At 47.4% G+C, this 27,821-nt stretch overlaps 1 protein-coding gene across 2 annotated transcripts; it reads left to right on the forward strand.

The window, feature by feature from the left end:
- The first annotated feature begins 1,622 nt into the window (after positions 1 to 1,622).
- ACTG2 (actin gamma 2, smooth muscle) lies at positions 1,623 to 27,756 on the forward strand. Of its 2 annotated transcripts, XM_079792035.1 has the most exons (9): positions 1,623 to 1,774; positions 12,353 to 12,514; positions 14,175 to 14,303; positions 19,349 to 19,459; positions 19,747 to 19,831; positions 21,494 to 21,655; positions 22,470 to 22,661; positions 24,826 to 25,007; positions 27,537 to 27,756. In XM_079792035.1, exons 1-9 carry the CDS (start codon positions 1,628 to 1,630, stop codon positions 27,678 to 27,680), a joined length of 1,314 nt encoding a protein of 437 aa, XP_079648161.1. In that variant the 5' UTR covers positions 1,623 to 1,627; the 3' UTR covers positions 27,681 to 27,756. The 2 variants fall into 2 exon arrangements, with proteins under 2 accessions (XP_079648161.1, XP_079648162.1); XM_079792036.1 differs by lacking the exon at positions 1,623 to 1,774 and having other exon boundaries at positions 12,447 to 12,554.
- Positions 27,757 to 27,821: the final 65 nt, after the last annotated feature.

Here is a 27,821-nt window from a genome sequence, read left to right on the forward strand (position 1 = left end):
CCCCACCTGCTGCCCCTCACACAAGCGCCTAAGCCCTGACGGAGTCCCTTGGGGTCCCAGGACACCTTAAGCAGGTGCCCAATGCATGCTTCTTCCAGGGAAGGGTCAACGTCCTGTGCCCCTGGGTGGGGGAGGTTTGTAAACACAGATAGCTGAGCTGTACTCCCAGGATTTCTGAGAATCTGTATTTTTTTTTAAATTAATATGTTTTTATTGATTTCAGAGAGGGAGAGAGAGAGTAACATCAGTGATGAGAGAGAATCATCGATCGGCTGCCTCCTGCACGTCCCCTACTGGGGATCGAGCCCACAACCCAGGCATGTGCCCCTGACCGGAATCGAACCCGGGACCCTTCAGTCCCCAGGCCGACACTCCATCCAGTGAGCCAAACCAGCCAGGGCCTGAGGATCTGTATTTCTAACAGGGTCCCAGGTCATGCTGATGCTGCCGTCCAGTGTGCCTGGTGACCAGACTTTGGGAACCATTGGGTTTGAAGATGGGGCAGGGGCAGGAAGGCCGGTCAGGGAGCTATGGCGGCTCCAGGCCAGACAGGACCAGAGCGTGAAGCAGAGCAAGGCCGGCAGGATGGACCAGAGGGGCCAGAGGAGGAGGCAGACTGAGAGGCATCCCGGGGGCGGGCCATCAGGAGAGGGCCCAGGTGGCTGTGGAGCATGACGGGGAGCGAGGAGTGCGGGGGTTTCTAGCTTACAGGCCGAGGGGAAGGACTCGGGGTGGGGAACCCAGGAGGCACCCCGCATTGATGGGAGGGCAGGGCTCCATTTTGGAGCATCCTCTGCGTGGGGGTGCCCAATGGCAATTGGTCATTTTAGTCTGGGTGGGGCCTGAGGGATTGGGACAGTGGGAATGTGGAGGTGAAGGTCATTGCCACAGAGCTGGCAGCTGGTGGAGTGGAAAACGCAACAGCTACCTGGGGAGAGTACATGAATTACAGACAAACAAACAAACAAAAGCAAGAACCACAGGACTGGGGAAAATTCTACAAGCTTGTGAGTCTTGTTAGTTGTGCCGTAACCCCCAAGACAGCTCCCTTGGTCTGTAATTCCCAATATTCAGGGACTGGGAGGGGGAATCCAGTCAGGAAAGGTGGAAGGCAGGACACAGTGAAGTTCTGGCGGCAGCTTAAGGTGTCCTGGGGCCCAGGTGTCCTTGGGAGCTTGTGTGAGGGGCAGCGGGTGAGTAGGACCCAGGGGATTCCTTCCCCAGGCATGGACGGCATTGCCCTTCGGCTTTGAGCTGTCTGTCCCGGGCTTGCACCAGACCAGGCACAAGTGCACCCACTTTGAGGACACTGCACGGGTGTCCCAGGCCGACCCTGGACGGCAGGCAGCAGGGCCCGAGGAGGAGGCCTGGAGGGAGGAGGCCCACTGCCATTCTTGGTATGGTTCTCCCTCCAGGAGCTGGGCTGCATCTGGCCTCACTCTGGGCAGCTTATAAGGCCTGGTGTGAGTTCTGTTTATGTGAGTGCAGCATAAAAGGAACAAATCCACCAGCACCAGGGATGTTGCCGCTCAAGTCCTTTTGCATACATTTTTCAAATGATAATTCACTCTCCCCAACCCCCGGTCCCCACCTCCCCAAGGCCGGTTTATTGAAAAAACCACCTTATATGGTAATATTGCTAACACACCGTCAGCTGGCCTTTTTAGGGACTCTGTTTAAAGAAGATCCGCCTCTGGGGTTTTATATTGCTCTGGTGTTTGTGCCAAAGACACACCAGCCCTCAGTCATCGGGAGACGACCTCTCCTACGTTCGGTGAGTACTGTGCCGCGTCGCAGGCTCTGCCTCCTGGGGCTGCCTGGCCCCCTGGGTGCAGGCGGAGCCTCCAGATTGGCCTGGCGTCCATGACGCTGGCCCCGGTCACACGCGTCAAGGCCCTCCGTGGGCCGGCGAGTGGAGTGAGCGCGCTGCTGCCTGCGTCTGGCCCTGGGACCTCCTGGGGCAGGGCTTTTCCAGTCTGGACGGGTGCTCCCTGTCCTCGTAACAGGGCGATGGGTGGGACACAACATCCGCGGTCTCTACTCATCCTGCTGGCCAGGGGCAGCGCAGGTCTACACTCTCCTGTCCTTCGTCACAGCTCCGGATGGCTGGGAGACGGTCTTAGGCGAGCAGATGCTGTTCAGAAAACCTGCTTCTTCTCAGGGTATTGAAGTCAAAGCTAATGATGGCCCCAGTGTCTGTGAGATGTCTGTGTTGGGAATAAGAACGTATTTACTCTAGTCCTCTGTGGGTCTCACTACCCTCTGACTTGGGCTTGGCTGAGGTGAACAGAACCTTTTCTCCCTCCCTGAAGGCTGTAGGGTCCCTGGGGGCGGTGGGAAGTCAGGGGTGGGGTAGGAACCAGTGCTCCATGGCATCGAGCAGTTTTAGGGCCGGGAGGAACGTAGGAGCCTTCTAATTCATTCTCTGGTAAGGACACTGAGGCCTAGGGAAGTTGAGCGACTTGTCCCAAAGACACACCCAGCTGTGAAACCACCTGCCAATGCCGTTATCCACCACCACGCACACGAACATACACGTGTGCAAGTAATTAAGAGGAAAACGAGCCCGAGGGGCCAAGGGGAAGGGCTCTGGGGTAAGGAACCCAGGACGCACAGCAGGACTGAAGGTAGGGCAGGGTGCAGTTCTGGAGCATCCCCTGTGTGGGGAGGGCCAACGGGCAATCGTTAATTTTACTCCGGTAATTTTCCACTTTGTGTTCAGAGTCTCTTTATGGCTGAGGCAGAAGGTGTAGTGGTGCAGGCCTTGGATGCAGGCGGCGGGCTACCAAAGTGACTGGATGACCTCAATGTGCTGTCCTGTAGAATGGGAGCAATAGCAATCCTACCTACGTGGCAGTGCTGTTGTGAGGATTAAATGAGACAATACAAGTATCAAGTGCTCAGCTCAGTGCTATCAGGGCCTGACCCGGACTGCTCAAACTTTAAAAATCACCTGGAGGGCGTAGTAAAATACAGACTGCACTTCACCCCAGTTTCTGATTCAGGAGGCTCGGGCAGGGCCCACTAATTTGCATTCCTAATAAGCTCCCAGGTGATGCTGAGTTGTAGGTTTGGACTGCGCTTTGCATAGGGAGGCTCTAAGGCAGTGATTCTCAACCTTTCTAACGCTGCGACCCTTTAATACAGTTCCTCATGTTGTGGTGACCCCCAACCATAAAATTATTTTCGTTGCTACTTCATAACTGTAATTTTGCTACTGTTAATGAATCGTAATGTAAATATCTGTGTTTTCCGATGGTCTTAGGCTCTACAGCAGCGGTTCTCAACCTGTGGGTTGCGAGTCTAAGGGCTTGCTTTCATTGTTTGAATGGGTTTAGGTTTGGAGTTATCCCCTGGGCTGAAAAGAGAGCTCCCCACCCTATAACAGAGATGAATGGGTGCTGGAGAAACTAATGAGCAGAGAGATTCGACATGCCAGGCCTGGGAAACCCATGTGGGCAGCATGACATCCTAACCTTGAGGCACGATTTCTTTCCTCCTTCCCTTGAGGACTCAGCCCAGGAGTTATCAGGGAAGACTTCCTGGAGGAGGGGTACCTGAGCTAGTTCCTGGAGTTGGGATAGTCCTGGTAGAGAGGAAGCATGTTCTTTGGGATTCTTTAAGTGGCTCAACTCTACTGAATTTGGACTTCAAGGCAGAAAGCAGGGAGAGCTAAGGTCAGAGGGGTGGGCAGGGCTGGATTATCAGGGTTTTCTATATTACACTAAAGGATTGGGCAAAGGGGGACTAGAGAAGGGTGACAGAGAGAGATCTGCCCTTTGAAAGGGCTGCTCTGGCAGCTGTGAGGAGAGTGAGCTGGAACAGGGCACGGGTGCTACTGCCTTGTAAAGTGTCCGGGGCTGGTGGTGCAGGGTACATGGAGATAGGATTAAGACATCCTGGGGATTGGTTGGGAGGGAGTCGGGGGGAGTCGGGGTGTAAGGCATAGACTCCAGGGTGGGTGGTGCAATTCACTGAGGGACAATTCCAGTTTAGAGAGCAGTCCTGGAGGTAGAATTGAGGTGCCTGGGGAGGGCATGGGGTGTAGATGCCCACAGGCAGCTGGCTCTGTGCATCTGGAGCCCAGGAGAGGGGTCCAGACTGAGTCGGGAGAGTGAAGGAGAGGCCCAGGTAAAAGCCTGCAGAGCAGGTCCAAACCACAGAATCTGAGGGTCAGAAATATCACTAACCAGGAGTTGTTTTAAATGGAATTAACACATACCAACCAAGTCCAGAGACCCTGCACTTAATTAAAGGTGCTGCTAGAATTTTTCACGGAAGGAAAAATTCTCAGAGACCTTCCTTTAAGGATGTAAACTTGCCGCTAATTTCTAAAACGTCTTTGGAAACTGGTGTAAATTCAATTTTCGATAATCATTGATTTGTGACGTAGATCATTCAACTCCTTCCAATATTCTACAGACTTCATCCAGGGAGCCAGTGCTGATGGAGAAGAGTAGGAGAGATAAGAATGATTTTAGCAGCCTTCCTTTAAACAGGGATGAGCAAACTTTTCCTGTAGAGGGTGAGGTAGTAAATATGTTAGGCTTTGTGAGCCTAAAAGTCTTTTGTAGCAACTACTCAACTCTGCCCCTGTAGCAATAGCAGCCATAGGCAGTAAGTGAGCAAACATGGGCGTGGCTCTGTTCCAATAAAACTTGACTTACAGGCACTGAAATCTGAATTTCCTAGAACAATTCTCTTTGGCTTTTTGGCAACCATTTTAAAATGTTAAAACTGCCCTACTGGCGGCTCAGTGGTTGAGCACTGACCTATGAACCAGGAGGTCATGGTTCGATTCCCGGTCAGGGCACTTGTTTGATCCCTAGCAGGGGGCGTGCAGGAGGCAGCCAATCAATGACTCTCATCATCGATGTTTCTATCTCTCTCTTCATCTCCCTTCCTTTCTGAAATCAATAAAATTATATATATATATAATTTTATTGATTGTTTTTACAGAGAGGAAGGGAGAGGGATAGAGAGTTAGAAACATCGATGAGAGAGAAACATTGATCAGCTGCCTCCTGCCCACCTCCTACTGGGGATGTGCCCGCAACCAAGGTACAGGCCCTTGACCGGAATCGAACCTGGGACCCTTCAGTCCGCAGGCCGATGCTCTATCCACTGAGCCAAACCTGTTAGGACTAAAATTATATTTAAAAAAAAAATAAAATGTCAAAACCATTCTTAGCCTGTGGGCCAGATACGAACAGGCCTTAATTTGCTGATCCTGATTTACAATTTAGAAATCACTTTCATTTCCATGATTTTAGTTGCTCCATCACCTTGGGAGATAGACGTTAAGGTTGCCAGTTCATAGCTGAGGGAACTGAAGGCCAGAGAAGGAGACCTGGGACTGGGCCGTGGGGAGGGGGTGCGGGCGGGAGGACAAGGGCCAAGGAAGGAAAGGTGCAGGGAACTCAGGCCAGACCTTTCCAGCGGCCGGGAGGGGGGTCATGCCTCTGTCTTCATATTTGCTTGGACAGGGCTTGGGGCGCAAGGAGATGAGTGTGTGAGCAAATTCTTTACATTCAAGTGTTTGGCTTTTGGAAAGGAGCGGGGCGCTGTGTTTCTGGTTTCGTGAAGTCCTCAATGAAGCCCAGATGTAGGACGTGCTGACGAAGCCAGAACACTTCCCTCAGCTCTCTGCGGGCGCAGAGCGGCTGTGACCCCGGGAAACCACAGGGCCCTTGGCTCTGGTCCCTCTGACATGCTCCCGTCCAGCCACACGTTACCAGCAAGCAGCTGGGGAGGGTGTAGGATTTCTCCCGGCAGAGACATTCCAGGGGAGTCTGGCTCCGTGGAAAACCCTTCTTCCCAGGGCAGCGTGGGGCCCCCCCGGGGAGGCCCACTCCAGGCCTGCAGCCCTGACCCGCCCTCGCCTCCCCCGCTTTTTATTTGGGCGCGCCTTCAAGAAAGCAGATTTAAACCCACCCGAAGTGCTGCAGAAGGCCGGCGCTGCTGACAGCTTGAAGCTGCTTGGTGGCTTGTCTCGGCTGCTGGAAAACAAAGCCCAATCCTCTCTTTCTGTGTGTGGGCAACTCAGGGGGAGAGAAAAGGGTTCGCTGAAAAGCCAGACAGGTTTGAGCTATAAATCATGACAGAGAGAGAGAGAGAGAGAGAGAGAGAGAGAGAGAGAGAGAGAGAGAGAAGAGAAATGCTGAGGGGACCCTAGACAGTCACGGAGCTGTGGCTTTGCCTCTTGGCCACCTGCTGGCTTTCAAGGTTGTTTTCCCCTCAGGGTGGACCCCTGAGAGAACACGGAGACATAGCTGCTCGCTGGACCACTTGTGAAGAGAACGCCGTCCCCGCATGGTCCTCAGTCAGGCCCCCGTGACCAAACTCTCACGATACTGGACTGTGGGGACCTGCGGATACCAGGGGCAGCGCAGACCAGGTCTGGGAGGGGGCCTGTCAGGTGGGGGTTGTCATCCAACATTTGTCATCGGACGTTAATTGAGCACCTACTGTGTGCTAAACACCGAGGCAAGTGCCGGGGCTCGAACCATAAACGCAGACATAACCCTGGCATAGGAGGGGCCCAGAGCCTCAGCGACAAGAACACAGGCCCTTTTGTTTTAGGGCTTTTGCTGCCAACAGTGCTGGAGAGACGAGAGGCAGAAGGGAAAACACCAAACATGGAGACGTTCTGAGCGCTTCATGAAGGTGGTGAGAGAGGGGCAAGTCCAGGCTTTGGGAACTGCCTGGGGTGGATGCCCGCCATGCCTCTTCCCGGCCAGGAGGCATCAGGCTACTTTCTTTCCCTTCTCAGAGACTTAGTTTCCATATCTGTGAAATCGACATGAAAATACCTTCCCTCAGGGCCTTGGTGAGGACTCAATAGATAATAGATTTGAAGGGACCCGTTAAAAAAATATTTTTTTTAAATGCATTAACCAAAAATGGAAACTGGGAATAGACTGCCATGTTTCACCTGACCAAGCAGCTGGGCCTTTCCCATTGCATCCAACATCCTGCCTGCTCTTTCCATTACGTGAGGTTCCTGGCAATTAGCTTACACACCAACTGATTTCTTATTCAGTAACTTTTTTCAACATTGAAGTTGTTTCTCATTTTGGTTATTCTAACCAAAGCTGTGATGAGCTGGCTCTTGGCCAAATCTTTCCACTTACCCATGAGTGTTTCCCAGGGGTAAATCCCTAGAAGTGCCTTTCTGGAGTCAAAGACACATGCATTTTTATATCAAAAGATATACACAGTAGTTCACATGGAAAATATTACAATAATTAATGAATAATAATGCGAGAATACACTGTGTCTCCCATACTCACAACTGTAAACCTACTTTTGCCCCCCCCCCCCCCCCCGGACATTATACACAAAAGATATATATTCATTTTAAGGCTTTTAAATAGCATTTTTCAAATTCACCTTCCAAAAAGTAGTGCAGTTCGACACGTCAGCAGTGAATGCAAGCCCACTGCCCCACACTTTTTCCAATAAGGGTGACCCCAAGCGCTGGCCACAGCACCCCAGCCAGAGGCGGGGTCAGCTTTTACCTTGGCCACAGCACACTGCGGACCGTCGCGAGACCCCGGGCCCCCCTCACAGATGCTGAGCAAGAGCGTTCCCAGTTTGGTTACTTAGACGCACAGGCAGGACCCCATGTTTATCCTATTAAATGGAATCCGATTGGGTTCAGCTTGTTTTCTCTGCTTTCTGAGATCTGCTTTGGATTTGGTTCGTCCGTCCAGCATATTTAACACCGCTCTCTCCCCAGTCTGTTTTATCTGGGAGTTTGATCAGCATGTGCTCTATATTTTCATCCAACTCATTTATTAAAATGGCACATGAGAAAAAGAACAAGAGTAGAGCCTGAGGCTCAGTTGGGTGGAGCATCATTCCGTATATACGGAAAGGTTTCGGGTTCGATTTCCGGTCAGGGCACATCCTTAGGTTGTGGGTTCAATTCCTGATTGGGGCCCATTCAGGAGGCAACTGATCAATGTTCTCTCTCACACCAATGTTCCTCTCTCTCTTTCTCGCTCCTTTCCCCTTTCAGGTGAGGATTAAAAAAAAAAAAGAGTCTGAGGCAAATCACTGTCTCCAAGCTGAGTTGATCCATCAATTAACCCTTTTCAGTAACCAATTCAGGCAACCACAACTATGCCCACTAGATTTATTGTTCAGCCCACTTGTTTTTATCAACAGGATGTCACAGGAGACCTTGTCAGATGCCCAGATCACGTTAATTAGGCTCCGTGTCTCCCACCTTCCCCTGCACCGTGGTCCTGAGAGAACAGGGCGGGCTGTTACACTGACATTTGCTCTTGGTAAACGATGACCAAATGTAAGAAGTCACGGCTTCTTTAAAAATGCTTTCTTGCCTTGGCTGGTGTTCTCAGTGGTTAGAGCGTCGGCCGGTGCACGAAAGGGTTTCAGGTTCGATTCCTGCTCAAGGGCATGTACCTGGGTTGCAGGGTCGATCCCTGGTCCTTATCTTGGCACGAGTGGGAGGCAACCAATCGATGTGTCTCTCTCACATCAATGTTTCTCTCTCTCTCTCTCTCTCTCTCTCTCTCTCTCCCTCCCTCCCTCCCTCCCTCCCTCCCTTTCACTCCCTCCCTCCCTCCCTCCCTCCCTCCCTCCCTCCCTTCCTCCCTTCCAGTCTCTCTAAAAATCAATGGGAAAATTTCCTCGGGTGAGGATTAACAACAACAAAAATAATGCTTTCTTGAATAGTGCCTCTGGAAACCTGACTCACATGTCAAGAGTATCTGAGGTTGTAGAGCTCTGCCTTCGTTTCCTTTTGAACATTGAACACTTTTTTGCCCACTTCCGGTCTAGCATCCCTTCACTTCTCCACTCTTCTAACATGGTAGGCGGCTGGCAGGTCTTCTCTGCAGCCCAGCATGGCTCGGATCCAGAGACAGCACTGCTCTGAGCAGCTAGGCGCTAACCTCCACTTCACCTCAGACCTCAATTTCCTCTTACCCACGTTTGTCCCACTTTGTTGTTCTGAAAACCTTTCTCCTTGACAGTCATTGGCTCATTGACTCATTCATTTGGATAACAAACATTTAGGAGCCCACTCTGTGACGGCCTTTTGCCGGGCGTGCTGAAGAACCACCGGGGAATAAGGCAGACCTGGCTGCTGCCTTCACCGAGCTCGCGTGAGCCCGGATATGCAGCGTTGATCATTGCTCGGGCAGGTTCTAGGTGCTGGGGGGAAAAGAAGAGGGGCCACTAGCCAAGACCAGTGGCCAGAGAGGCCTCATGAAAATGCTGTGTCAACACAGAGGCCTGACAGGTGACAGGCGTAGCAAACAGGTGGGGAGAAGGATCTTCCAGACCCTGGGCCTAAAGGTTCAGAAGAGAGAGGAAGCGACACAGTTCAGAGAATGGAAAGAAACTCCACGTGGCCCACGTGAGGAGGAGGCTGAGGGGGCACAGGAGGGAAGGTGAGCCTGGAGACGCAGGCAGGGGCCAGACCCCCATGGGCTTTGTGGGACAAGTGGGGGAGCTGGACTTGATCTCCATGGTCATGGGAGGTCATGGGAGGTCATGGGAGGTCATGGGAGGTCATGGGAGGTCATGAGGATCAACAAGACAGAAACAGAGCTGGACTCAGCAAGTCACAGCAGGCCGCTGTCCTCGTGTGCTCCGTGCTTCAAACATAATGGGAAGGGGCTTCCTGTCAGCCTTAACATCTATAATAATAATAATAAAAGCATAATATGCTAATTAGACCAGATGTCCTTCCGAACAACCTTCCGAATGAAGCCGGGGCTGTGAGGGAAGCCCGGGTCCCGGGTGCCAGAGGGAAGCCGATGCCGGCAGCTGGGGGAAGGAAGGCCTACGCTTGCATGAATTTTGTGCATCGGGCCTCTAGTTCTGTTAATAAGCTTCTGCTCAGTCTCGACGTGGCCTTTCTGACCTCATGTTCACAGGCCTGTGGCTCTGTCTCCTCTTTGCCTTGGTCATCGACTTCTCTGTCCCTCTTCAGCATAAGGCCATTGATGGGCCAAGGCTTCCGCAGCACCCATCTTCTTCCCCTCCTGTGGTCCCACATCCTGAATGAAGCTCAGCTGGGGCTTCCTCCACCGCCACCTCCTCTCTCCACGCCTCGAGCCTCTTTTCTCTGGACTCCTGAAAGCTGGCCTTCCTAACCCCTCAGCTAGGGCCTCCCCACGTCCAGCCACGCCGCCCCACCCAGGGCTTCCCAGGCTCGAAGGCAATGGGTTCTCTGCCTCTTGCGTGTCTTGCTTCTCCTTTATCACGGAGGCCAGGAATTGACCAGATGTTGTCTTTCAACCTCCCCCGAGAAAAGAACACCCGCAACAGATGTGGGGAAAATGAATTCCCTCCTCAATGTGCAGCCGTCCCAGTCTCGGTCTCGGCATGGGAGGAGGACTCCTCTGTTTTCTCCATCGGAAGCAGCAGAGGGGCAGTGAGTCTCATCAGGAACCTCTTGCTTTCCCTCCCCACTCAGGTGCTTCTACCCTGAGGATTGTACGTTTCCCCTATACCTGCTGCATCTTTCTCCCTTAACGATATGTTATGTTGATTTTAATTATAAACTATTCATGAGTACAGTCTCCTTGTAAAAATGTAAAACATTACAGCTGGCACCTCCTCTCCCAGCCCCTTCCCACCTCCAGAGGTAATCACCGTGATCAGTCTTAGACTCCTTTTTCCAGAACTTTTTGCTGTGTTTATATCCACAAATAGAAACTTATGGAAAATGCACCATATTGTTTTCACGGCTTGTTTTAAAAAATAACCTGCACAAATGGTTTCATGCTGTACATTCTATTCGGCAACTTGCTTTGTTCACTCAGTAGAATGGTTTAGAAATCTAGCCACGTGAGCCCATAAAGACAGGCCTGGATCCTCTTTGAACTTCAGCACAGTATCCCATACTTTGGACTTTTGGGTGGTTCCAACTCGTGTGTTTCTCTAGATAAAGATGCCAGTTTCCCCATACCTTTGCCAACATCTGTTATAGAACTTTGAACCTTCACACTCTGATGCGTCTTGTTTCAATTGCACGTCCCTGATGACTAGTGAGGCTGTGCATCTTTTCATGCAGTTGTTGGGTGTTTGCATTACCTTCTCTGTCAATTATCCTTTAATCGTCTTTGTTTTTCTTTTGAGCCGTTTACTTATTTCTTACTGATTTGTAATACACACACACACACACACACACACACACACACTAGGGGCCCAGTGCACGAATTCGTGCACCTTGAAAGGAACTGTGGGCCACGAGTCTGCAGCAGGCACAGGGCGGGGTCTCGGCCCATCCTCTACGCCCCTGCCTGGCCCCTCCCGCAGCAGCCCCCAGTCCCCTGTCTGCTGGCAGCCCCGCTCCTGCCACTGCTGCTCCCACACGCTGATGGCACCAGCCCTGCTCACACCCACTGACGGCACGGAGCGATTGGGGCTGGTGCCAGCACCAGGAGGGACCATGGCATGCAGGAGCAAAGAATTTTCCAAAACCACCAGAGGCTCCCCCCATCCCCCCACCCCCCAACCCCCGATGACAACGACCGGTGCCCTGCCTTGGTCTGGCACCCCTGCTCACCTGCTCCACCATCCCACCATGGCCAACGCCCACCATGTTCCGCACACGCCCCCTGGTGGTCAGCGCATGTTATAGCGGCCAGTTGTTTGGTTGTTCTGGTTGTTCCACCATTTGGTCTATTTGCATATTAACCTTTTATTATATAGGTTAACCATCCTTTCCTAACCTTCAAGTCTTTTAAGATTCTCTCCATTGAATTAAAGCTTTGTAGCCATTTGGAGCTTTTAAGAGGCAGGTAGATGCGTTTGCTAGAACTGCCATAACAAACTATCACTGACTGGGTGGCTTACACAACAAATTTATTTTTTCACGGTTCTCAAGGTTAGAAGTCCGAGATCAAGGTGATGGCAGGATTGGTTTCTTTTGAGGCCTCTCTCCTTGGCTTGGAGATGGCTGCCCTCTCGTGCCTCTTCACAGTCTCCCCTCTGCATGTCTCTGTCCCAATGTCCTCTTCTTATAAACACACCCATCCTATTGGGGTAGTTATATTGGACACCAGTCATATTGGATTAATGACCTCATTTTACCTTAATTACCCCTTTAAAGGCCCTATCCCCCCACACACTCACACTCTGACTGGAGGTTAGGACTTCAACATATGAACTTGGGATACACAATTCAGCCCATGTCAGCAGGGGAGAGGGAAGGGGCCCAATTGCCAGGGACTGGGAGGCCAGGTCCACACGGTGGCTCCTGGAACTGGGCCCTGGCTGCAGGTGGGCTCAGGCCTCAAAGTCAAGAAGACCGTCTCCAACATATTGTTGACCATCAGTTGACTAGTTCTCTTCTCCCTCAACCCCAAAGGTGCTCCAGCCCCCGGTTCAGTTGACCACACTCACCATGTGTGAAGAGGAGACCACTGCACTTGTGTGTGACAACGGCTCTGGCCTGTGCAAGGCTGGCTTCGCAGGAGATGACGCCCCCCGAGCCGTTTTCCCTTCCATCGTGGGCCGCCCTCGCCACCAGGTGTGTGCTCGTCTGGACACAAGGCTTTGAGACATTAGGAGTGAGCACTGCATTGTGGAGACTATGCTGAGACTGTGTGTGTGTGTGTGTGTGTGTGTGTGTGTGTGTGTGTGTGTGACTGAGAGAGGATGAGTGTGTGTGAGAGAGGGTACGTGTATGTGTATTGAGGGTGGGATTCTCTCTTATGGTTAACTAATAGAGCAGGACCCTGTAAACAGAAATATGCAGAACCAAAAACGTCTGTCGGGCATACAATGATGATATTATGTCTGGCTTAAGTCTTTGGGGTTGCTAAATTTGGAAGAAACCTTTAAAAATATATATGCAATTAAACAAACTCCTTGCCTTTAAGTAATGTATACTCATTTAAAATCATTTTTCTTGAAATTAAAAAAAAAACTGGAAAAAGAAAAAGAAATGTATACTCCATGAAGATACATCCACAACTAATTTGAGATCATTGGCTGAAATAGAGGCAAAATATTTCATCAGGAGAGGGAGAAATTAAATCTAAATAGAGGCCTGGCCAGTAGCTCTGTTGGTTAGAGTGTCGTCTGATCCTGACTCTCAAATACCCCATTGAGCATGGCAAGGTTGCGGGTTCGATCCCCGGCAGGGCACATACAAGAATCAACCAAAAAATGCATAAATAAGTGGAACAACAAATTGATGTCTCTCTCTCTCTCTCTCTCTCTCTCTCATCCCCTTTCTCTCTAAATTTAATACATTTTTAAAAATATGAATGGAGGAACAAGGGAAGGAGAAGACTTTCTACAAAAAGGGATAACTGCCCGGCCAGCGTGGCTCAGTGGTTGAGCATCGACCTCTGAACCAGGAGGTCATTTTCCTGGTCGAGGCACACGCCAGGCTGCAGGCTCGATCCCCAGTATGGGGAGTGCAGGAGGCAGTGAATCAATGCTTTCTCTCATCATTGATGTTTCTATCTCTCCCTTTCTCTCCCTTCCTCTCTAAAATCAATAAAAATATATTTAAAAAATAAATAAAAGAAAAAGGAATAACTGAGGCTAAGGAGGATTTCAGCATGTGGAGAGAACACCAGGAGCAAAGATTTGGATGTTTAAAGTGTAAGCATAGGGCCGTGGTCGGCAAACTGCGGCTCACGAGCCACATGCGGCTCTTTGGCCCCTTGAGTGTGGCTCTTGCACAAAATACCACGGTCTGGGCGAGTCTATTTTGAAGAAGTGGCGTTAGAAGAAGTTTAAGTTAAAAAAATTTGGCTTTCAAAAGAAATTTCAATAATTGTACTGTTGATATTTGGCTCTGTTGACTAATGAGTTTGCCGACCACTGGTGTAGGGTATTTGAGGAGGGCAAGTACAAGTGTGTGTGTGTGTGTGTATGTGTGTGTGTGTGTAGTAAGGTAAGGAGAGGAATTGTGTGGAGGAATTCTGCTCTCTCTCAGAAAATGACATTGTTTTAGGAGAAAAAAAAGAGAGACAAGCTTACAAGAAATCCTCCACCTTCTCTCCTTATCTCCCTCATCCACTGGTGTCTTCCTCACCCGTATCTCCTGCTGTTCTGTTTCCTGGAGAAGAAGGACATTTTTCCTACCTTCATCTTTCTTCAGAAACCCTCTGATGACTGAGTCCCTCTGAGGGGAGCCCTCAGCCAGTTCACATCCATCCTCTTTTGTGTTGCAGGGTGTAATGGTGGGAATGGGCCAGAAAGACAGCTACGTGGGGGATGAGGCTCAGAGCAAGCGAGGGATCCTGACTCTCAAATACCCCATTGAGCACGGCATCATCACCAACTGGGATGACATGGAGAAGGTTTGGTGAACTCCCCTTTTAACATGCTCGTTTTAATGATGATACATCATTGTGACCCTCGTATCTCACAGTCCTCTGTGCCCTGTCAACTCTTCCTCTAAAACGCTTCTCACATCCTTCTTTCCTTCCTGTCCATGCCCATGGCCACACCCAACCAAGGATGCTGACATTGCCCACAGGACTATTACCATGGCTTCCTGACTGGTTCCTTTGATTGGGTGTCTGTCTCACCCAGTTAATTCTCTACATGGCCGCACAGCTTCTCTTTCTAGAAACAGGTCATATCCTGTCATTCACCTCCTCAGGAATCTTCAGGAGCTCCTCATGAACCAAGAGAAGGTCCCTAACTTCCTGTCTGGATCTGAGGACCTACCTTGTCCTGCCGAATTCCCAGCTTCATCCCTCGCACAGCCTTCACTCTAACCCAGCGCTTCTTCCTTCCTTCAAATGCTACCGCTGCCTCCTTTTAATATTTCCTGCCATGACCTCAGAAAGGTGCATTGATGCTAAATTATGATGATGATTCTCTAATGAAAATCGTAGGTAAGATTCTCTCGGGGGTTTTCAAAGCCTTTTGTGTGTGTAAGAAAGTGTGGGGAAGGAGAACTTTTTAGAATGTAGTCTGTGATAACAAAATCATGTGTGCAAAATGCTAATAGAACCTTTTAAATATTCTTTTGATAAATTCTGCTGACAGTTGTCTGAGAGTTCTTGTTTTGCACTGACTGCCTTTTGAAATGTAATAGAGGGCTTATTGAGCAGACTGCCACTGGGAATAAAGAAGGTTGATTTGAAATCTGTAATTCACTGTACATTTCTCCAAATCCTCGATTCAGTCACTCTGGATGTGAGATAAACAGATAAAATACAATAGCTTTTGCTTCACACAGTGGAACCATTAAGAACAAAGACACGAGCCAGTGACAGGGAGATCTGGGAGCAAATCCGTCCCTTAAGGCTCAGTTTCCTCATTTGTGGAGATAAAAATACTTTCTTCATTAGGCTGCTTGGGAGATTGAATTAGGTGAATACTTAGTATAATCCCAAGGTAGGGGACATACTTCATGCTCAATAAATGGCACATACTATTTGTCTATACCTAACAATATATAAATCAAAAACATAACAGACAAAAACATTTTATTCATAGTAGTAACAATATGAACTCTTTTTTGTTGTTGTTAATCCTCACCAGAGGATGTTTTTTCCCATTGCTTTCCCAGGGAGAGTGGGAGGGAGGAGGGGTGAGAGAGAGAGAGAGAGAGAGAGAAACATCAATGTGAGAGAGACACATCAATTGGTTGATTCCCACACTAGCCCTGACTGGCGAGCAGGGAGTGAATTCACAGCCAGGTACATGCCCTTCATCGGGAATCAAACCCACTACCCTTTGGTGTGAGGCGGGGCGTGGGAGCGGAGACAATGTTCTAATCACTTAGCCACACTGTCCAGGGCAACAATATGAACTCTTTAAATAAACTACTAAAAATATAGTATGTGTCTTAAAAGAAAAATGGGCCCTAGCCTGTGTGACTCAGTTGGTTGGGCATCGTCCTGTGCACCAAAAGGTTGCTGGTTTGATTCCCGGTCAGGGCACATGCCCGGGTTGCAGGCTCAATCCCCAGTAGGGTGTGTGCAGGAGGCAGCCAATGGATGTTTCTCTCTATCTAGAATCAATAAAAAAAATATTTTAAAAAACAGAATAAGGTAAAGCTGTCAAATCTTCTAAAATTAATTTATGGGCTCATTGCCATTCCAATAAAAATCTCACAAATTTTAAACTGTACACATTTAAGGTATACAATTTGATGATGTGATATACATACACATTGTAAAACAGTCATCACATTCAAGTCAATTAACACACCTGTCACCTCACATAGGTGTCTTTTTCTCGTAGTGAGAGCACTTGGATTTACTTTCTTGGCAACTTTTAAGTATACAACACAGTGCTGTTACCTATAGTCAACATGCTGTACACTAAGCTCCAGGATTTGTTTAGTCTCCATAACTGAGACTTTGCTCCCCTTGACCAACATCTCCCCATTACCCCTAGCCCCCAACTTCCTAGTAACCACTATTCTACTCTCTGCTTCTAGCAGTTTGACTAAAAAGAAAGCACAATTTTTAATTATGCAAGATAATCATAAAGTATGTTTGAAGAAAGAAATAAGGCAAAATTTGTAAGAACAAAATTAATAAGAAAAACTATAAAAGGAGACTTGCCATATCCAAATATTAAAGTATAATATAGAGTTCTAAAAATTAAAACAATTTGGTACCAGCACAAAGGTAAAGAGAAAATGCATGATCAATGAAACTTCCAATACCAGAAAAGGATTACTCAGTAAATTATTCTGGGACAACTGATTACTTATTTGAGAGGTGAGGTATTTTGTTTATTGCCCTTACTTCATTCTATTTCACCAAACACGTATCATCATTGAATATAAAAGTTAAATGTAAAAACTCAAATGATAAAAAATATACAATATAATAAGTGTGAGTATCAAATTTCTGGTGTAAGAAGTCATAGAAAAAAAGAATGACAAATATGATTTCTTGAAACTCATACTTCTAGCATGTCAAAAATAAAGCCAAATTTAAAAGGTAAGCAACTAACTGCAAAAAACATTCACAAGTGCAATGAAAGATTGATATAAACAGCTAGTGTCAACTGATGATTAAAGAGACAAAGTCCACCAAGCAAATAGACTAAGGATATGAACAGATCATTTCCCAAATAAAAATTATAAAAAGTTGCAAATCTGGAAAAGTTTAAACTCATTTGAAACAAATAAAAAATTTCAAAGTGAAACTAGGTATTATTTTTATCTATCAAATTATTTCATATTTTAAGAGCGAGAACACTGGATACAGGTTAGGGTAAGATGCGCACTTTCTTATTCTATAATTTAGCCTCTTTGTTGGTAGTAAAAATAAAAAAGTTTTCCAATTGCCATACTCTTTAGCCTAGTCATTCCACAGTTAGAGTTCTTTTATTTGGAAAACAACCTAAATAGAAAAAAGAAAATGTAATATGTACAAACATAGCTATCACAAGGTTATTTATAGTTAAAAACGGAAGATACTGTATGAATAGTAATATGATTAAATATATAATGGTATATGATGAAATATTGTATAAGCACTTAAAATAAGTGTTCAATATATTAAAATAAATATTTACTATGAAAAAGAAAATTATTTATGTTGAATTAACTGAAAAGTTCTAGGAAAACTGAATGTGGAAGTATAATAATAATAATATAATAATACATAAAACAAAAAGTACATGAAATAAGTAAATGGTGATAGTGATAAATTTGAAAATTGATAAGGGTGAAAGGTTAAGAAGAAGAAAAAAGTCATTTTTTGTTGAAATATGGGAGATTTTTATTCCTCTTAAATTTTTTTTCTAATTTTAACATTGTTTTTAAAGTACATTATAAAAACTCAAAAAAAAAAAAAGTGAAGTGCAGATGTTTGCATTACAGAATGTTTTGAATAATGTACTTTAAAGACTGTGAGTTGTGGGACTGAGCGATGCCTAGGAACCTGCACCTGTAACAGTTATCCCAGGTGATGCTGATAGAAGGCATCTGGGGACCCCATTTGAAGAAATACTGACATCACCTCATTCAGACGGATTGCCGTCTCCTGTCTCCTTCGTGCCACTTGTGAGACTTGGGCCCCTGCTTGTGCCATTTCCTCTGCCTGGGGCGCCCTTCTCCGCCTCTGCAGACTTCCTTTGCCCTCAGGGCCCACCCAAACCCACCAAACTGCCTCTGCCTCATTCTTCACTTAAAATGTGGGTGTCTTTGTATTTTGTCTTTTTTGCCCGTCTTTCTCCACGCGTGAAACTAAAATCTAGGGGCCATGTCTGGTTCATATCTGCACTCCTTACATTTAGCATCGTCCTGGCACAAAGCCAGTGGCTCGTAAATATGTGGGCACAGTGGAATCAAATGATCATGTGCCCCATCTCTGAGGAAATCAAAGCCTTAGGTCCCTGGCACTCTTTGCCAAATGCCTCTGAAATTAAAAATGAAATTAAGAAATAAAAAAACTCCTGTTTTGTGGTCCTGGATCACGGAAGAGGGACCTAGACGCAGAGAGAAGAAATAACTTCCTTTAAAACCGTGGTTCTCCACTGAGCGATTTGCCTCCCAGGGGGCCTTTGTCTATGTCTGGAGACATGTTTGCCTGTTACAAGATAAAGAGATGCTCCTGGCATCTAGTGGGTGGGTGCCAAGGATGCTGCCAAACATCCTAAACACTGGTCAGCCCCTGCAACAAGGAGGGTCCAACCTCAAGTAAAGTGCTGAGGTTGAGAAACCCTGCTCTACACTGCCAGCCGGGTCATAATATACAGAGAAGGTTCAAGCATATCTGTCCGTTTCCCAGCAGGAGACAGTATACTCCCAGTTGGGGCTTGAGAGTTAATTTAAGGAAGGACTGCTTACAGAGATGTGCACAGAAAGGGAACCAGAAAGGGATGTTGAGGCACCCAAGTGCTAGCAACCGAGGGGAGCTCTTACTCCCCTATCCTGGGGGTGAGGGCGGTAGGAGGTGCACGGGGAGGGCAATGCCAGTAAAACTCCGTGAGAGCTGGAGCCTGAAAGAGGGGCCACTGGACAGGAGCTGTGCTCATGAAAGGCCCCACTGTCTCCGGGAGAAACACACTCCTTCCCTCTCCAACCTCTGGCTCGTATCTTCTAGAAGCCAAACATAGGCAGAAGCCAGAAAGCAAGGAACACAGAGACGTAGGGGGCCTGGCCCTCCCAGGGCACAAAGCAGGGGAGAGAAAGGAGTTCAGACGGACATAATCAACATGCTAAGTATATTGGCCCCAGATCTGAGTCCTGTCTGGGACCCTGTTGAGAAGGAATACAACCTCTAAATTTCAATCAGAAACTCCCAGGGCTGACCATTCTCTCCAGATCCGAGAACACTGAGCCATACGCCCTCAGCACAGCGTGTCCGTTGGCGGTTTCCAGCCCGCTGGGCGTCTGCTGGACTCATCTGACTTTTGTCCCAAACAGATCTGGCACCACTCCTTCTACAATGAGCTGCGGGTAGCACCTGAGGAGCACCCCACCCTGCTCACGGAGGCACCCCTAAATCCCAAGGCCAACAGGGAGAAGATGACCCAGGTAAGAGGCCAGCCAGACCTGAGCACCGGCACAAGAATGGGACGTGGACGCGCAACATGATCCTTTCTGCCATTCACACATCAGTGCAACAGAATTTTCTGAGAACCTGCCATGTGCCTGGTCCATGCCAGGCCCTATGGGAGGTGGGAGTAGGGTAAATAGGCATATTCCCTACCCTTAATAAGATTCCAAAAAGAAAAAAATATATATATTCCAAACCCTTTTTGGGGGCCAAGAGGTGCTGTGGTTTCTGCCAGACAGTCTTTAATTCTGCATTGCCCTTTCAGATCATGTTTGAAACCTTCAACGTCCCTGCCATGTACGTCGCCATTCAAGCCGTGCTCTCCCTCTATGCCTCTGGCCGCACAACAGGTGAGTGACCCTGTTGTTGTAATCGCGCCCTTTCTGACTTCAGAGGGGGTAAGGGAAAGAGGTTCCTGCTCAGAAGAATCACAGGGACAGCCAACATTCAGGGGAAACCTTGCTCTGGGCCAACAGAAGGGAAGCCCATGTGGAGGGAAGCATGCCCAGTGTGGATGGAAAGGGTTTGTGTGAACAACCGTGACTAGTACAGCCAGCAAGGGCCATTCCCTCACAGCAGTCAGCCTGGGAGCTCGTACACACTTCCCAACAATACTGGGATGTTTCTGCTCATGAAGCAGGAATAGCAAAAACTGTGATGGCGGATATGCAAGTATCCTTGGTGCAGAAAGGTGCTCAGGGAAACAGAGGGGCTTAAGAATAAAAGTTTTAAATAGGGACTTGACAGCTTGAATATCATTCAAACATTCCCTCGTGTATTCTTTTCTGTGCTCCCTTGTTTGTTTGGGTTGGGGTTTTTTCCCTTACTAATATTCATTCATGTATTCATTGAGATGTTCATTCATTCATTCATTCATTCATTCATTCATGCATGCATGCATGCATCAGATATTTTCCAATCCTGCCTACCATGTGCAAACCATGTGCAAACACTGCACCACTGACAAACAAGACAGATCCAGCTGTTATGGAGCTCACAGTCTAGCGGGGAAGAGACAGAGTAAACGATAATTTCACTTCAGGTGATAAGGACAACAATAGGGAAGTATGGGTATATTCAGTTTTGTACCCTGTGCTTTGCACTTGATTTTGTCGTAAGCATCATGTCTAATGGCCACCTGGAAGCCATTGTATGATGGCTCCATTATCTATTTACTTATTTTACCATTTGTCTATTGCTGGGCCTTTACATTGTCTCCAATTTTTCTTGTTTAATATAAGATATGCTGTGATGGACATCCTTGAATAAGAGTAAGCTACTGGTCCCTGGATATTTATTTTACCTCTGGCCTGTACTAAACCATCTTATTTGCTCTAATCATTTTTCAGTTGATTCTCTTCTAAGTATACAACCACATCGTTTTCAAATAATGACAATTTTGTTTCTTTTTGATAATAATACCTCTTATTTCCGTTTTGTGTCTTATTGCCATGGCTAAAGCACCCAGGACAATAGTAAATAATAATAAAATAATAGCATTGTAATGTTTCCCCATCAATTATGATGTGGCTGTAGAATCAAGAGAAATAGCTTATGCCGAGAAAGCTTATTTCCCTTCATGGTTTGCTAAAAATTTTATTAGTAGGGAATTTTAATTTTTTTCAAATGGTTTTTATAGTTCCTATGAGATCTAACATTGTAATTGCTTGTGCATATGTGTTAGTTTGGTGCCTGAAAGATGTACAAATTACCCAGTCTCACTTAAAGAATACACAGTCCAGATGCAAATTGACAAGTGTGCGTTGTTGTGAAAGTGTTTCAAGGAGTACAAGAAGAGGAGACATTCTACTTGCTTTCCATAGGCCATAGTCTCATTTGGGAGAATAAATTGATGTGCACACAAGAATATGATTGATTATTCTTCTGGTGGGTGAATTTTCTCAGCTACTGAAGAACAATATGGTCGTTGAGAATCATGGGCAAATGGTCCCAGAAAGAGATTGATGAAAGACAAGAAAAGTTTTAACAGGTCCTATCCCCTCTGTCCATAGGTATCGTCCTGGATTCAGGGGATGGCGTCACCCACAATGTCCCCATCTATGAGGGCTACGCACTGCCTCACGCCATCATGCGCCTTGACCTGGCGGGCCGCGACCTCACGGACTACCTCATGAAGATCCTCACCGAGAGAGGCTATTCCTTTGTGACCACAGGTATCCAGCCCCTTTCCTGATTCTGAGCTCAGCTCAAAACCAAATCTGATCGAGGACCAGAGGTTCCCAGGCCTGATGAGAAGTTTGTGGCTATGTGTCCTCAAACTATCTTGGGGTAGACAGGAAGGTTCTAGACAGAGGCTGGGCCTCTGGGCAAGACCAGATAGGCAAGGCAACCTTATTTAAGAGGAAAGTTCCCAACCAGTACACCCTGGGGAGGGAAAGAAGGCTTAGACCTACTTATGCTAAGCAGCACTCGCTGAGCCCTCCTCAAGTGCCCTTTCACAGCATCCCTTCTTCCCAGGGACCTGCTACCTCTGCCCATGTCCACACCAGGATCAGAGCTAGTTTTCAGTAAATGCTGAATGGTAGTAAGATCCGGGGATGCATTTCATTAACTAGGGGCATTTATAGTTCATCCGGAACAAACAAGGTCTGAATATCTAAGGGGACGGTATCATGCCTCAGTGGCCACCCTGGGAAAGAGAGTATTTAGGTAGGGGCCTTCCTAAATTCTGTAAGATCACAACGTGTAGGCCTACATCTAGACCAGAAGTGTGTCCTGCAAGGCCCTCAGGAAGGCCTGCAGCGCTCTCAGGGCAGAGTGAAGACAGCAAGGGGAGAAGCCCATGCAATGTTTTGCTTGGGAATCAAGACTTTGAACCCCCACTTTAGGAAGAGGAATAAAAAAAATTAACATTCATCCTAAGACTGAATCCAAAGCAGAAGTAAGAAGGAGGTTCTCATAGAGATCAAAACGGGACAACCAAACTAACAGAACTGAGTATCTACTTTCTGTTATTTCTACTTCCAGCTGAGCGAGAAATCGTGAGAGACATCAAGGAGAAGCTGTGCTACGTGGCCCTAGATTTTGAGAATGAGATGGCCACGGCAGCCTCCTCCTCCTCCCTGGAGAAGAGCTATGAGCTGCCCGATGGGCAGGTCATCACCATTGGCAATGAGCGCTTCCGCTGCCCCGAGACCCTCTTCCAGCCTTCCTTCATTGGTGAGGTGCTGCCCACAGTCCCTGCCAATCAGGAGGGCAGGGTGGAGGGGTGGGCGCGGGATGGAAAGAGAAACACCAGGAGTTACGCACACTTGGTTTATTGTTTATACATAGCCCATATTTTTCCAGGAAGCGCCAAAAATACATAAACAATACAGCTAGGTAAAATCTAATTTTAAATAAAAGAGTACGGAAATCAAGATAAAGGAAAAGCAGGAGAGGGAATATAATATGAAACTAAGAATGAGGCTAAGAAACAAAACACTTCTTGGACCGCTCAGCAGTTAGGTCATGAGGTTGAAATTTATAGTCGTAAACAGGATGGGCTTGGGGCAGACCTGGTTTTAAGCCCTGACTCTGCCTCTTTAAGCCCTATCACCTTGTACATGTTACCATCTTCAAACTCCAGTTACCTTATCTGTAAAGTGGAAATAATGATAGTACCTACTAAGTAGGGTTGTAACAAGGATTAAATAAAAGAATAATACAAGGACAACTCTTTGCTGAGGAGTATATAAGCAGAGGTGGGCCTGTAAGCAAATGTTGATATACAGTGTAGTGGTAAATAGCAAACTGGACAGAGTGCTATAGGCCTGAGAAACCAGGGAAGACTTCTTAGAGAAGGTGAATATTTGGACAGAACCCTGAAGAATGATTATCATTTTATGGTATCCAGGGATGGAAGGGAATGACATACAATACTGATTGTGGTATGTGCAAAGGCATGGAGGTGTGAAACGTCATGTTCTATTTGGGACATGATGGAAGAATTCTGTGTGTGTGTGCATGTGCGCATGTGTGTATGCATGCCTGTTGTATGTTTTCACACAGGGGGAAATGGAGAGAATGGCTGGACCACACTAAGAATGTGGGGGCTAATCATACCAACAATGGAGATCTCCTGAAAGCTTTTAGGCAGCAATGTAGTGAGGTCAGGTTTGTATTTTAGGAAGATTCTTCTATCTACTACGTGAAATTATATCATAAGGACAAAAGACTAGAGGTGGGAGGCCAGGTAGGTAGGCATGAGCTGGTTTGGCATGTAGGAAGATCCCTGTGCCAGGCTAAGTTAGCTAAATGTCAATCTGTAGGCAATGGAGGGCTATCAAAGCTGATATGATGGGTATATGCACACAATGAATATACAAGAGAATAAAGTACTGACACAAGCTGTAACATGGATGAAGCTTGAAAACATGCTAAGTGAAACAAGCCAGACACAAAAGGTCATATAGTGTATGAGTCCATTTATATGAAATGCCCAGAATAGGGAAAACTATAGAGACAGAGAGTAAATTAGTGGTTGCCTAGAGCTGGGGAAGGGTAAAAGGGAAAATGGGGAGTGTCTGTCTGCTAATGGGTATGGGGTTTCTTTTGGGGGGTGTTGACAATGTTCTAAAATTACATTGTGGCAATAGTTGCACAACTCTGTGATTATACTAAAAACTACTAAATAGTACACTTTAAAAAGGGTAAATATAATGGCAAGTGAATTATCTATACTAATAAAAGGGTAATATGCTAATTAAACCAGATAGACCGGACATCCTTCTGGACAAAGCCATGGTGGCGGGGAGGGGGCGGGCGGCGAGGCAGAGGCAGTTAGGGGCCATCAGGCAGGTAGGCAGAGTGGTTAGGGGTGATCAGGCCAGCAGGGGAGAGTGGTTAGGGGCGTTCAGGCAGGCAGAGTGGTTAGGGGCGATCAGGCAGGCAGGCAGGTGAGCAGTTAGGAGCCAGTGGTCTCAGATCCCAAAAGGGATGTCTGACTGCCAGTTTAGGCCCGATCATACATTCCCCGAGGAGTCCCAGATTGGAGAGGGTGTAGGCCAGGCTGAGGGGACCATCCTCCCCCCCCCCCCCCCCCCGTGCATGAATTTCGTGCACTGGGCCTCTAGTATCTCAATAAAGCTGTGAAAAAAGATGATGCAATAAAAGTGTTCCTTTAGAAATATACCTCAGGCAACAATGTGAAAGATCCATCAAACAGAGAGAAACTAAAGGCAGGGTGATGACTAGTTAGAGGGTCTGATCTTAATGCATTTGGGAGATCGTTAAGGACCCGAACTACCATTAATTGCAACCACAGAAGGGGGTCACTTGAGGAGCTGAAAATGAGGGTGTTTGTGAGTGATGGATGTTAACTAGAAACCATGATCTCCACTAGGCATGGAGTCTGCCGGAATTCATGAAACAACCTACAATTCCATCATGAAGTGTGACATCGACATCCGTAAGGACTTATATGCCAACAATGTCCTCTCTGGGGGTACCACCATGTACCCTGGCATTGCTGACAGGATGCAGAAGGAGATTACAGCCCTGGCTCCCAGTACCATGAAGATCAAGGTGGGTCTTCACCCAATTCCTTCCATCCTGTTCTCTGTACAGTGACCTGTCTACCTGGGAGATGCTCAGAGTCCAGTTGCCAGGCCTGCAGCTCAGTGGCCTCCTGGGTTCCGCATCATCCCGGTCTGGGACAAATTTCATCTCGGAGGATTATGTTCCTTGGGCACTGATGAGTTGGAGACACTTTTAGCATGGGCTCTCAAACATAATCACATGATGTCATATGAGAAGGGGGTGAAAGAATTTGGAATGAAGAGAATATTGAGCTGGTTGAGGAAGAAATCAAGAGGAGGGATATAAAAAATAAAAGAGGAGGGAAATAGAGGGGAAGAAACTTTAAAAAGGAGTTGGGTGTTACCCCAAAGAAGGGTGAAAGTTTCAAAAAGAAAGTTTGGCCATGGGGCAGGCTGCTGGTTTGAACTCACGGGGACATTCCTTGATTCCTGGGTAGTGTGTTGTCCCAACTTGGCCATAGCCCTCCCCACACTACTTCTTACCAGGGCTTCTCACCTCGTTGGCCTCGGTAGGATGGAAGCCCACTTGTCTTACTGCTTTTCCCCGCTCTGGTCCCAAGCAATCAATAATACAGTCCTTTTTGAGGGCTTCTAGAAACTTTGGTGCTGATGGGTTTAGAAGGAGTTGGGAATAGAATAGAGATAACAAAAAGGTCGGAAGTTACAAAGTCTCACAGTAATGTTGGTCTCTGGGGAGTAGGCCTGATCTGAGGAAGTATATGCTCTATGTCAGTATTCTAAGAACCTTCTTCACAAAGGAAGGCTGCCCGGGCCTTCCTCCTGCCTAGCAGATGGAGCTCAGCACAGGGAGGCAAAGTAGGACACCAGAAAACAGGTGAGAACCTGTGGTCCCTTCTCAGCTGGAGCCAGTGGGACAGCCACATTACTGAGGCCTGCCACATGGAGCTTTTTACCAGGACCCACATCTGGCCTCACCTAGCCTCACCCCCAGATTCTAGTTCATCAGGTCTGAGGTAGTCCCACCACCTACAGTGATAAACGAGCACCAGTGATTTGACACATATCCCCATTTGTGAGCCACTGCCCTGAGTTTAACAATATGTGCCAGCCTTCAAGGGGCCTAGGATCTAATTAGTGGACATAATCAATGAAAGGAAACTTAAATAAGGCAAGAGGAGGGGAAAGGGCACTCCAGGCAGGGGAAAGAGGATGAGCAGAGGTGCTCAGGGGTGTGTGTGCATGTGTGAACATCCCAGACAAACTGGACAGCAGGATTTGTGTAGAGGAATTGGGGGAGATGTAGCAAGCCTCGAGGATATGGAAGAAGAGATGTGGGTGGGGGTAGGGCTGAGATTGAGGACCTCAAACCCAAAACAGCCCAGAGTTTTCTCACAACCAGAACTGCCCAGCAATAAAATCTGCTACCTTTTTAGTGGCTCTGCCAGTCCTTGAGGTATCTACTCAAGGAGTGATGGGGTGACTTTTGTCTGCCTGAATAAGATAACTTCTAAAGGCCATTCTTATTCTGCAATCCCATGATCTCTGTAACGTAAGAAATCTGTAGAGAGATTTTAAGGAGACAAAAAAAAATCAATTTAATTTTTATTTTGGTCTAGCACTGAATTCTTAGACCTTTCAGATTCTGAGAAATTAGTTGAAGAAGTGCAGTCCTTCTAGATCTACTTTTAAGTGGAGTTCAAAGTTGTTTGCTAGGACAACCAATTTCTAAAGGCTAAGCTCAGTGACAAGAATGAACAATGTAGGTATATGAATTTAAGAACTTCTCATGTACAAGTGGCTGTTGACAGATGAAGTTCAAGGGTCTGAGTAGATAGGCTCATACTCAGAAATGGAGGAAGCTGTTCATGCATTCAATTCCAGGAAAGAACAGAACAGTACTGCCCCTGTAGATGTTGGTATTGGTCAGCTATTGCTGAGTAACAAGCAACTATGAAATCACAGGGCACATAACCATTAGCATTTATTGCTCATGCATCTGCAGGTCAATTTGGAGTCAGCAGACCTAGGTCAGGCTTGGCTAGGCAGCTCTGTAGGTCCAGCCAGCTCAGGTCAGGTCCATATCTCTCACTCATTATGGGACTTGGGCTGAAGGGCCAGCAGCTCCTCGGGGAAGTTTTTTTCATGAAGGTGGCAGAGGCACAAGAGAGTATGCCTGTGCATGCCTGAAGAACATTTCAAGATCCTGTTTGGGTCATGTCTGCTAATATTTCACTGACCAAAGCAAATACAGAGCCAAGCCTGAAGTCACATGGTGGAAGAGTACAATCTTCCTATGGAGGGGTGGGAGTGAAGATTTGAGCAATAATCCAATCAACCACAAGGTTCACCCTGTTTCTTCCTTCCTTCCTTCCTTCCTTCCTTCCTTCCTTCCTTCCTTCCTTCCTTCCTTCCTTCCTTCCTTCCTTTCTTTCTTTCTTTTACCATGGAGTCAGTCCTTTTCTGGGGCAGCCTGGCAGTTTGATGAGATGATTCTGGGACCACCTTCCTCTTCCCTTGGGGACTGATTGTGATTCATCACGTTTGCTCTTTGCAGATTATTGCTCCCCCGGAGCGGAAGTACTCCGTCTGGATCGGAGGCTCCATCCTGGCTTCTCTCTCCACCTTCCAGCAGATGTGGATCAGCAAGCCAGAGTATGATGAGGCAGGGCCCTCCATTGTCCACAGGAAATGCTTCTAAAGTCAGAACAGATTCTCTGGGGATCTCCTTGAGACTGCTGTTACAAATCATGAAACATTAAAACCTGCAAGCCTTATTCCTGTGTGTGGAGCTCTTTCCCCGCCCCCTCCAACCCCGGGCTATGTCTCACACACCGAGCGA

Source organism: Cnephaeus nilssonii (genome assembly GCF_951640355.1).
Source record: "Cnephaeus nilssonii genome assembly, chromosome: 15".
Lineage (NCBI taxonomy): Eukaryota > Metazoa > Chordata > Mammalia > Chiroptera > Vespertilionidae > Cnephaeus > Cnephaeus nilssonii.

Coding starts and splice junctions, on each gene's coding strand:
- ACTG2 (XM_079792035.1), top strand. CDS start 1,628: ATGGTAATATTGCTAACACACCGTCAGCTGGCCTTTTTAGGGACTCTG. Junction 1,775..12,352: donor GACGACCTCTCCTACGTTCG/GTGAGTACTGTG, acceptor TCAACCCCAAAG/GTGCTCCAGCCCCCGGTTCA. Junction 22,662..24,825: donor CTTCCAGCCTTCCTTCATTG/GTGAGGTGCTGC, acceptor GATCTCCACTAG/GCATGGAGTCTGCCGGAATT.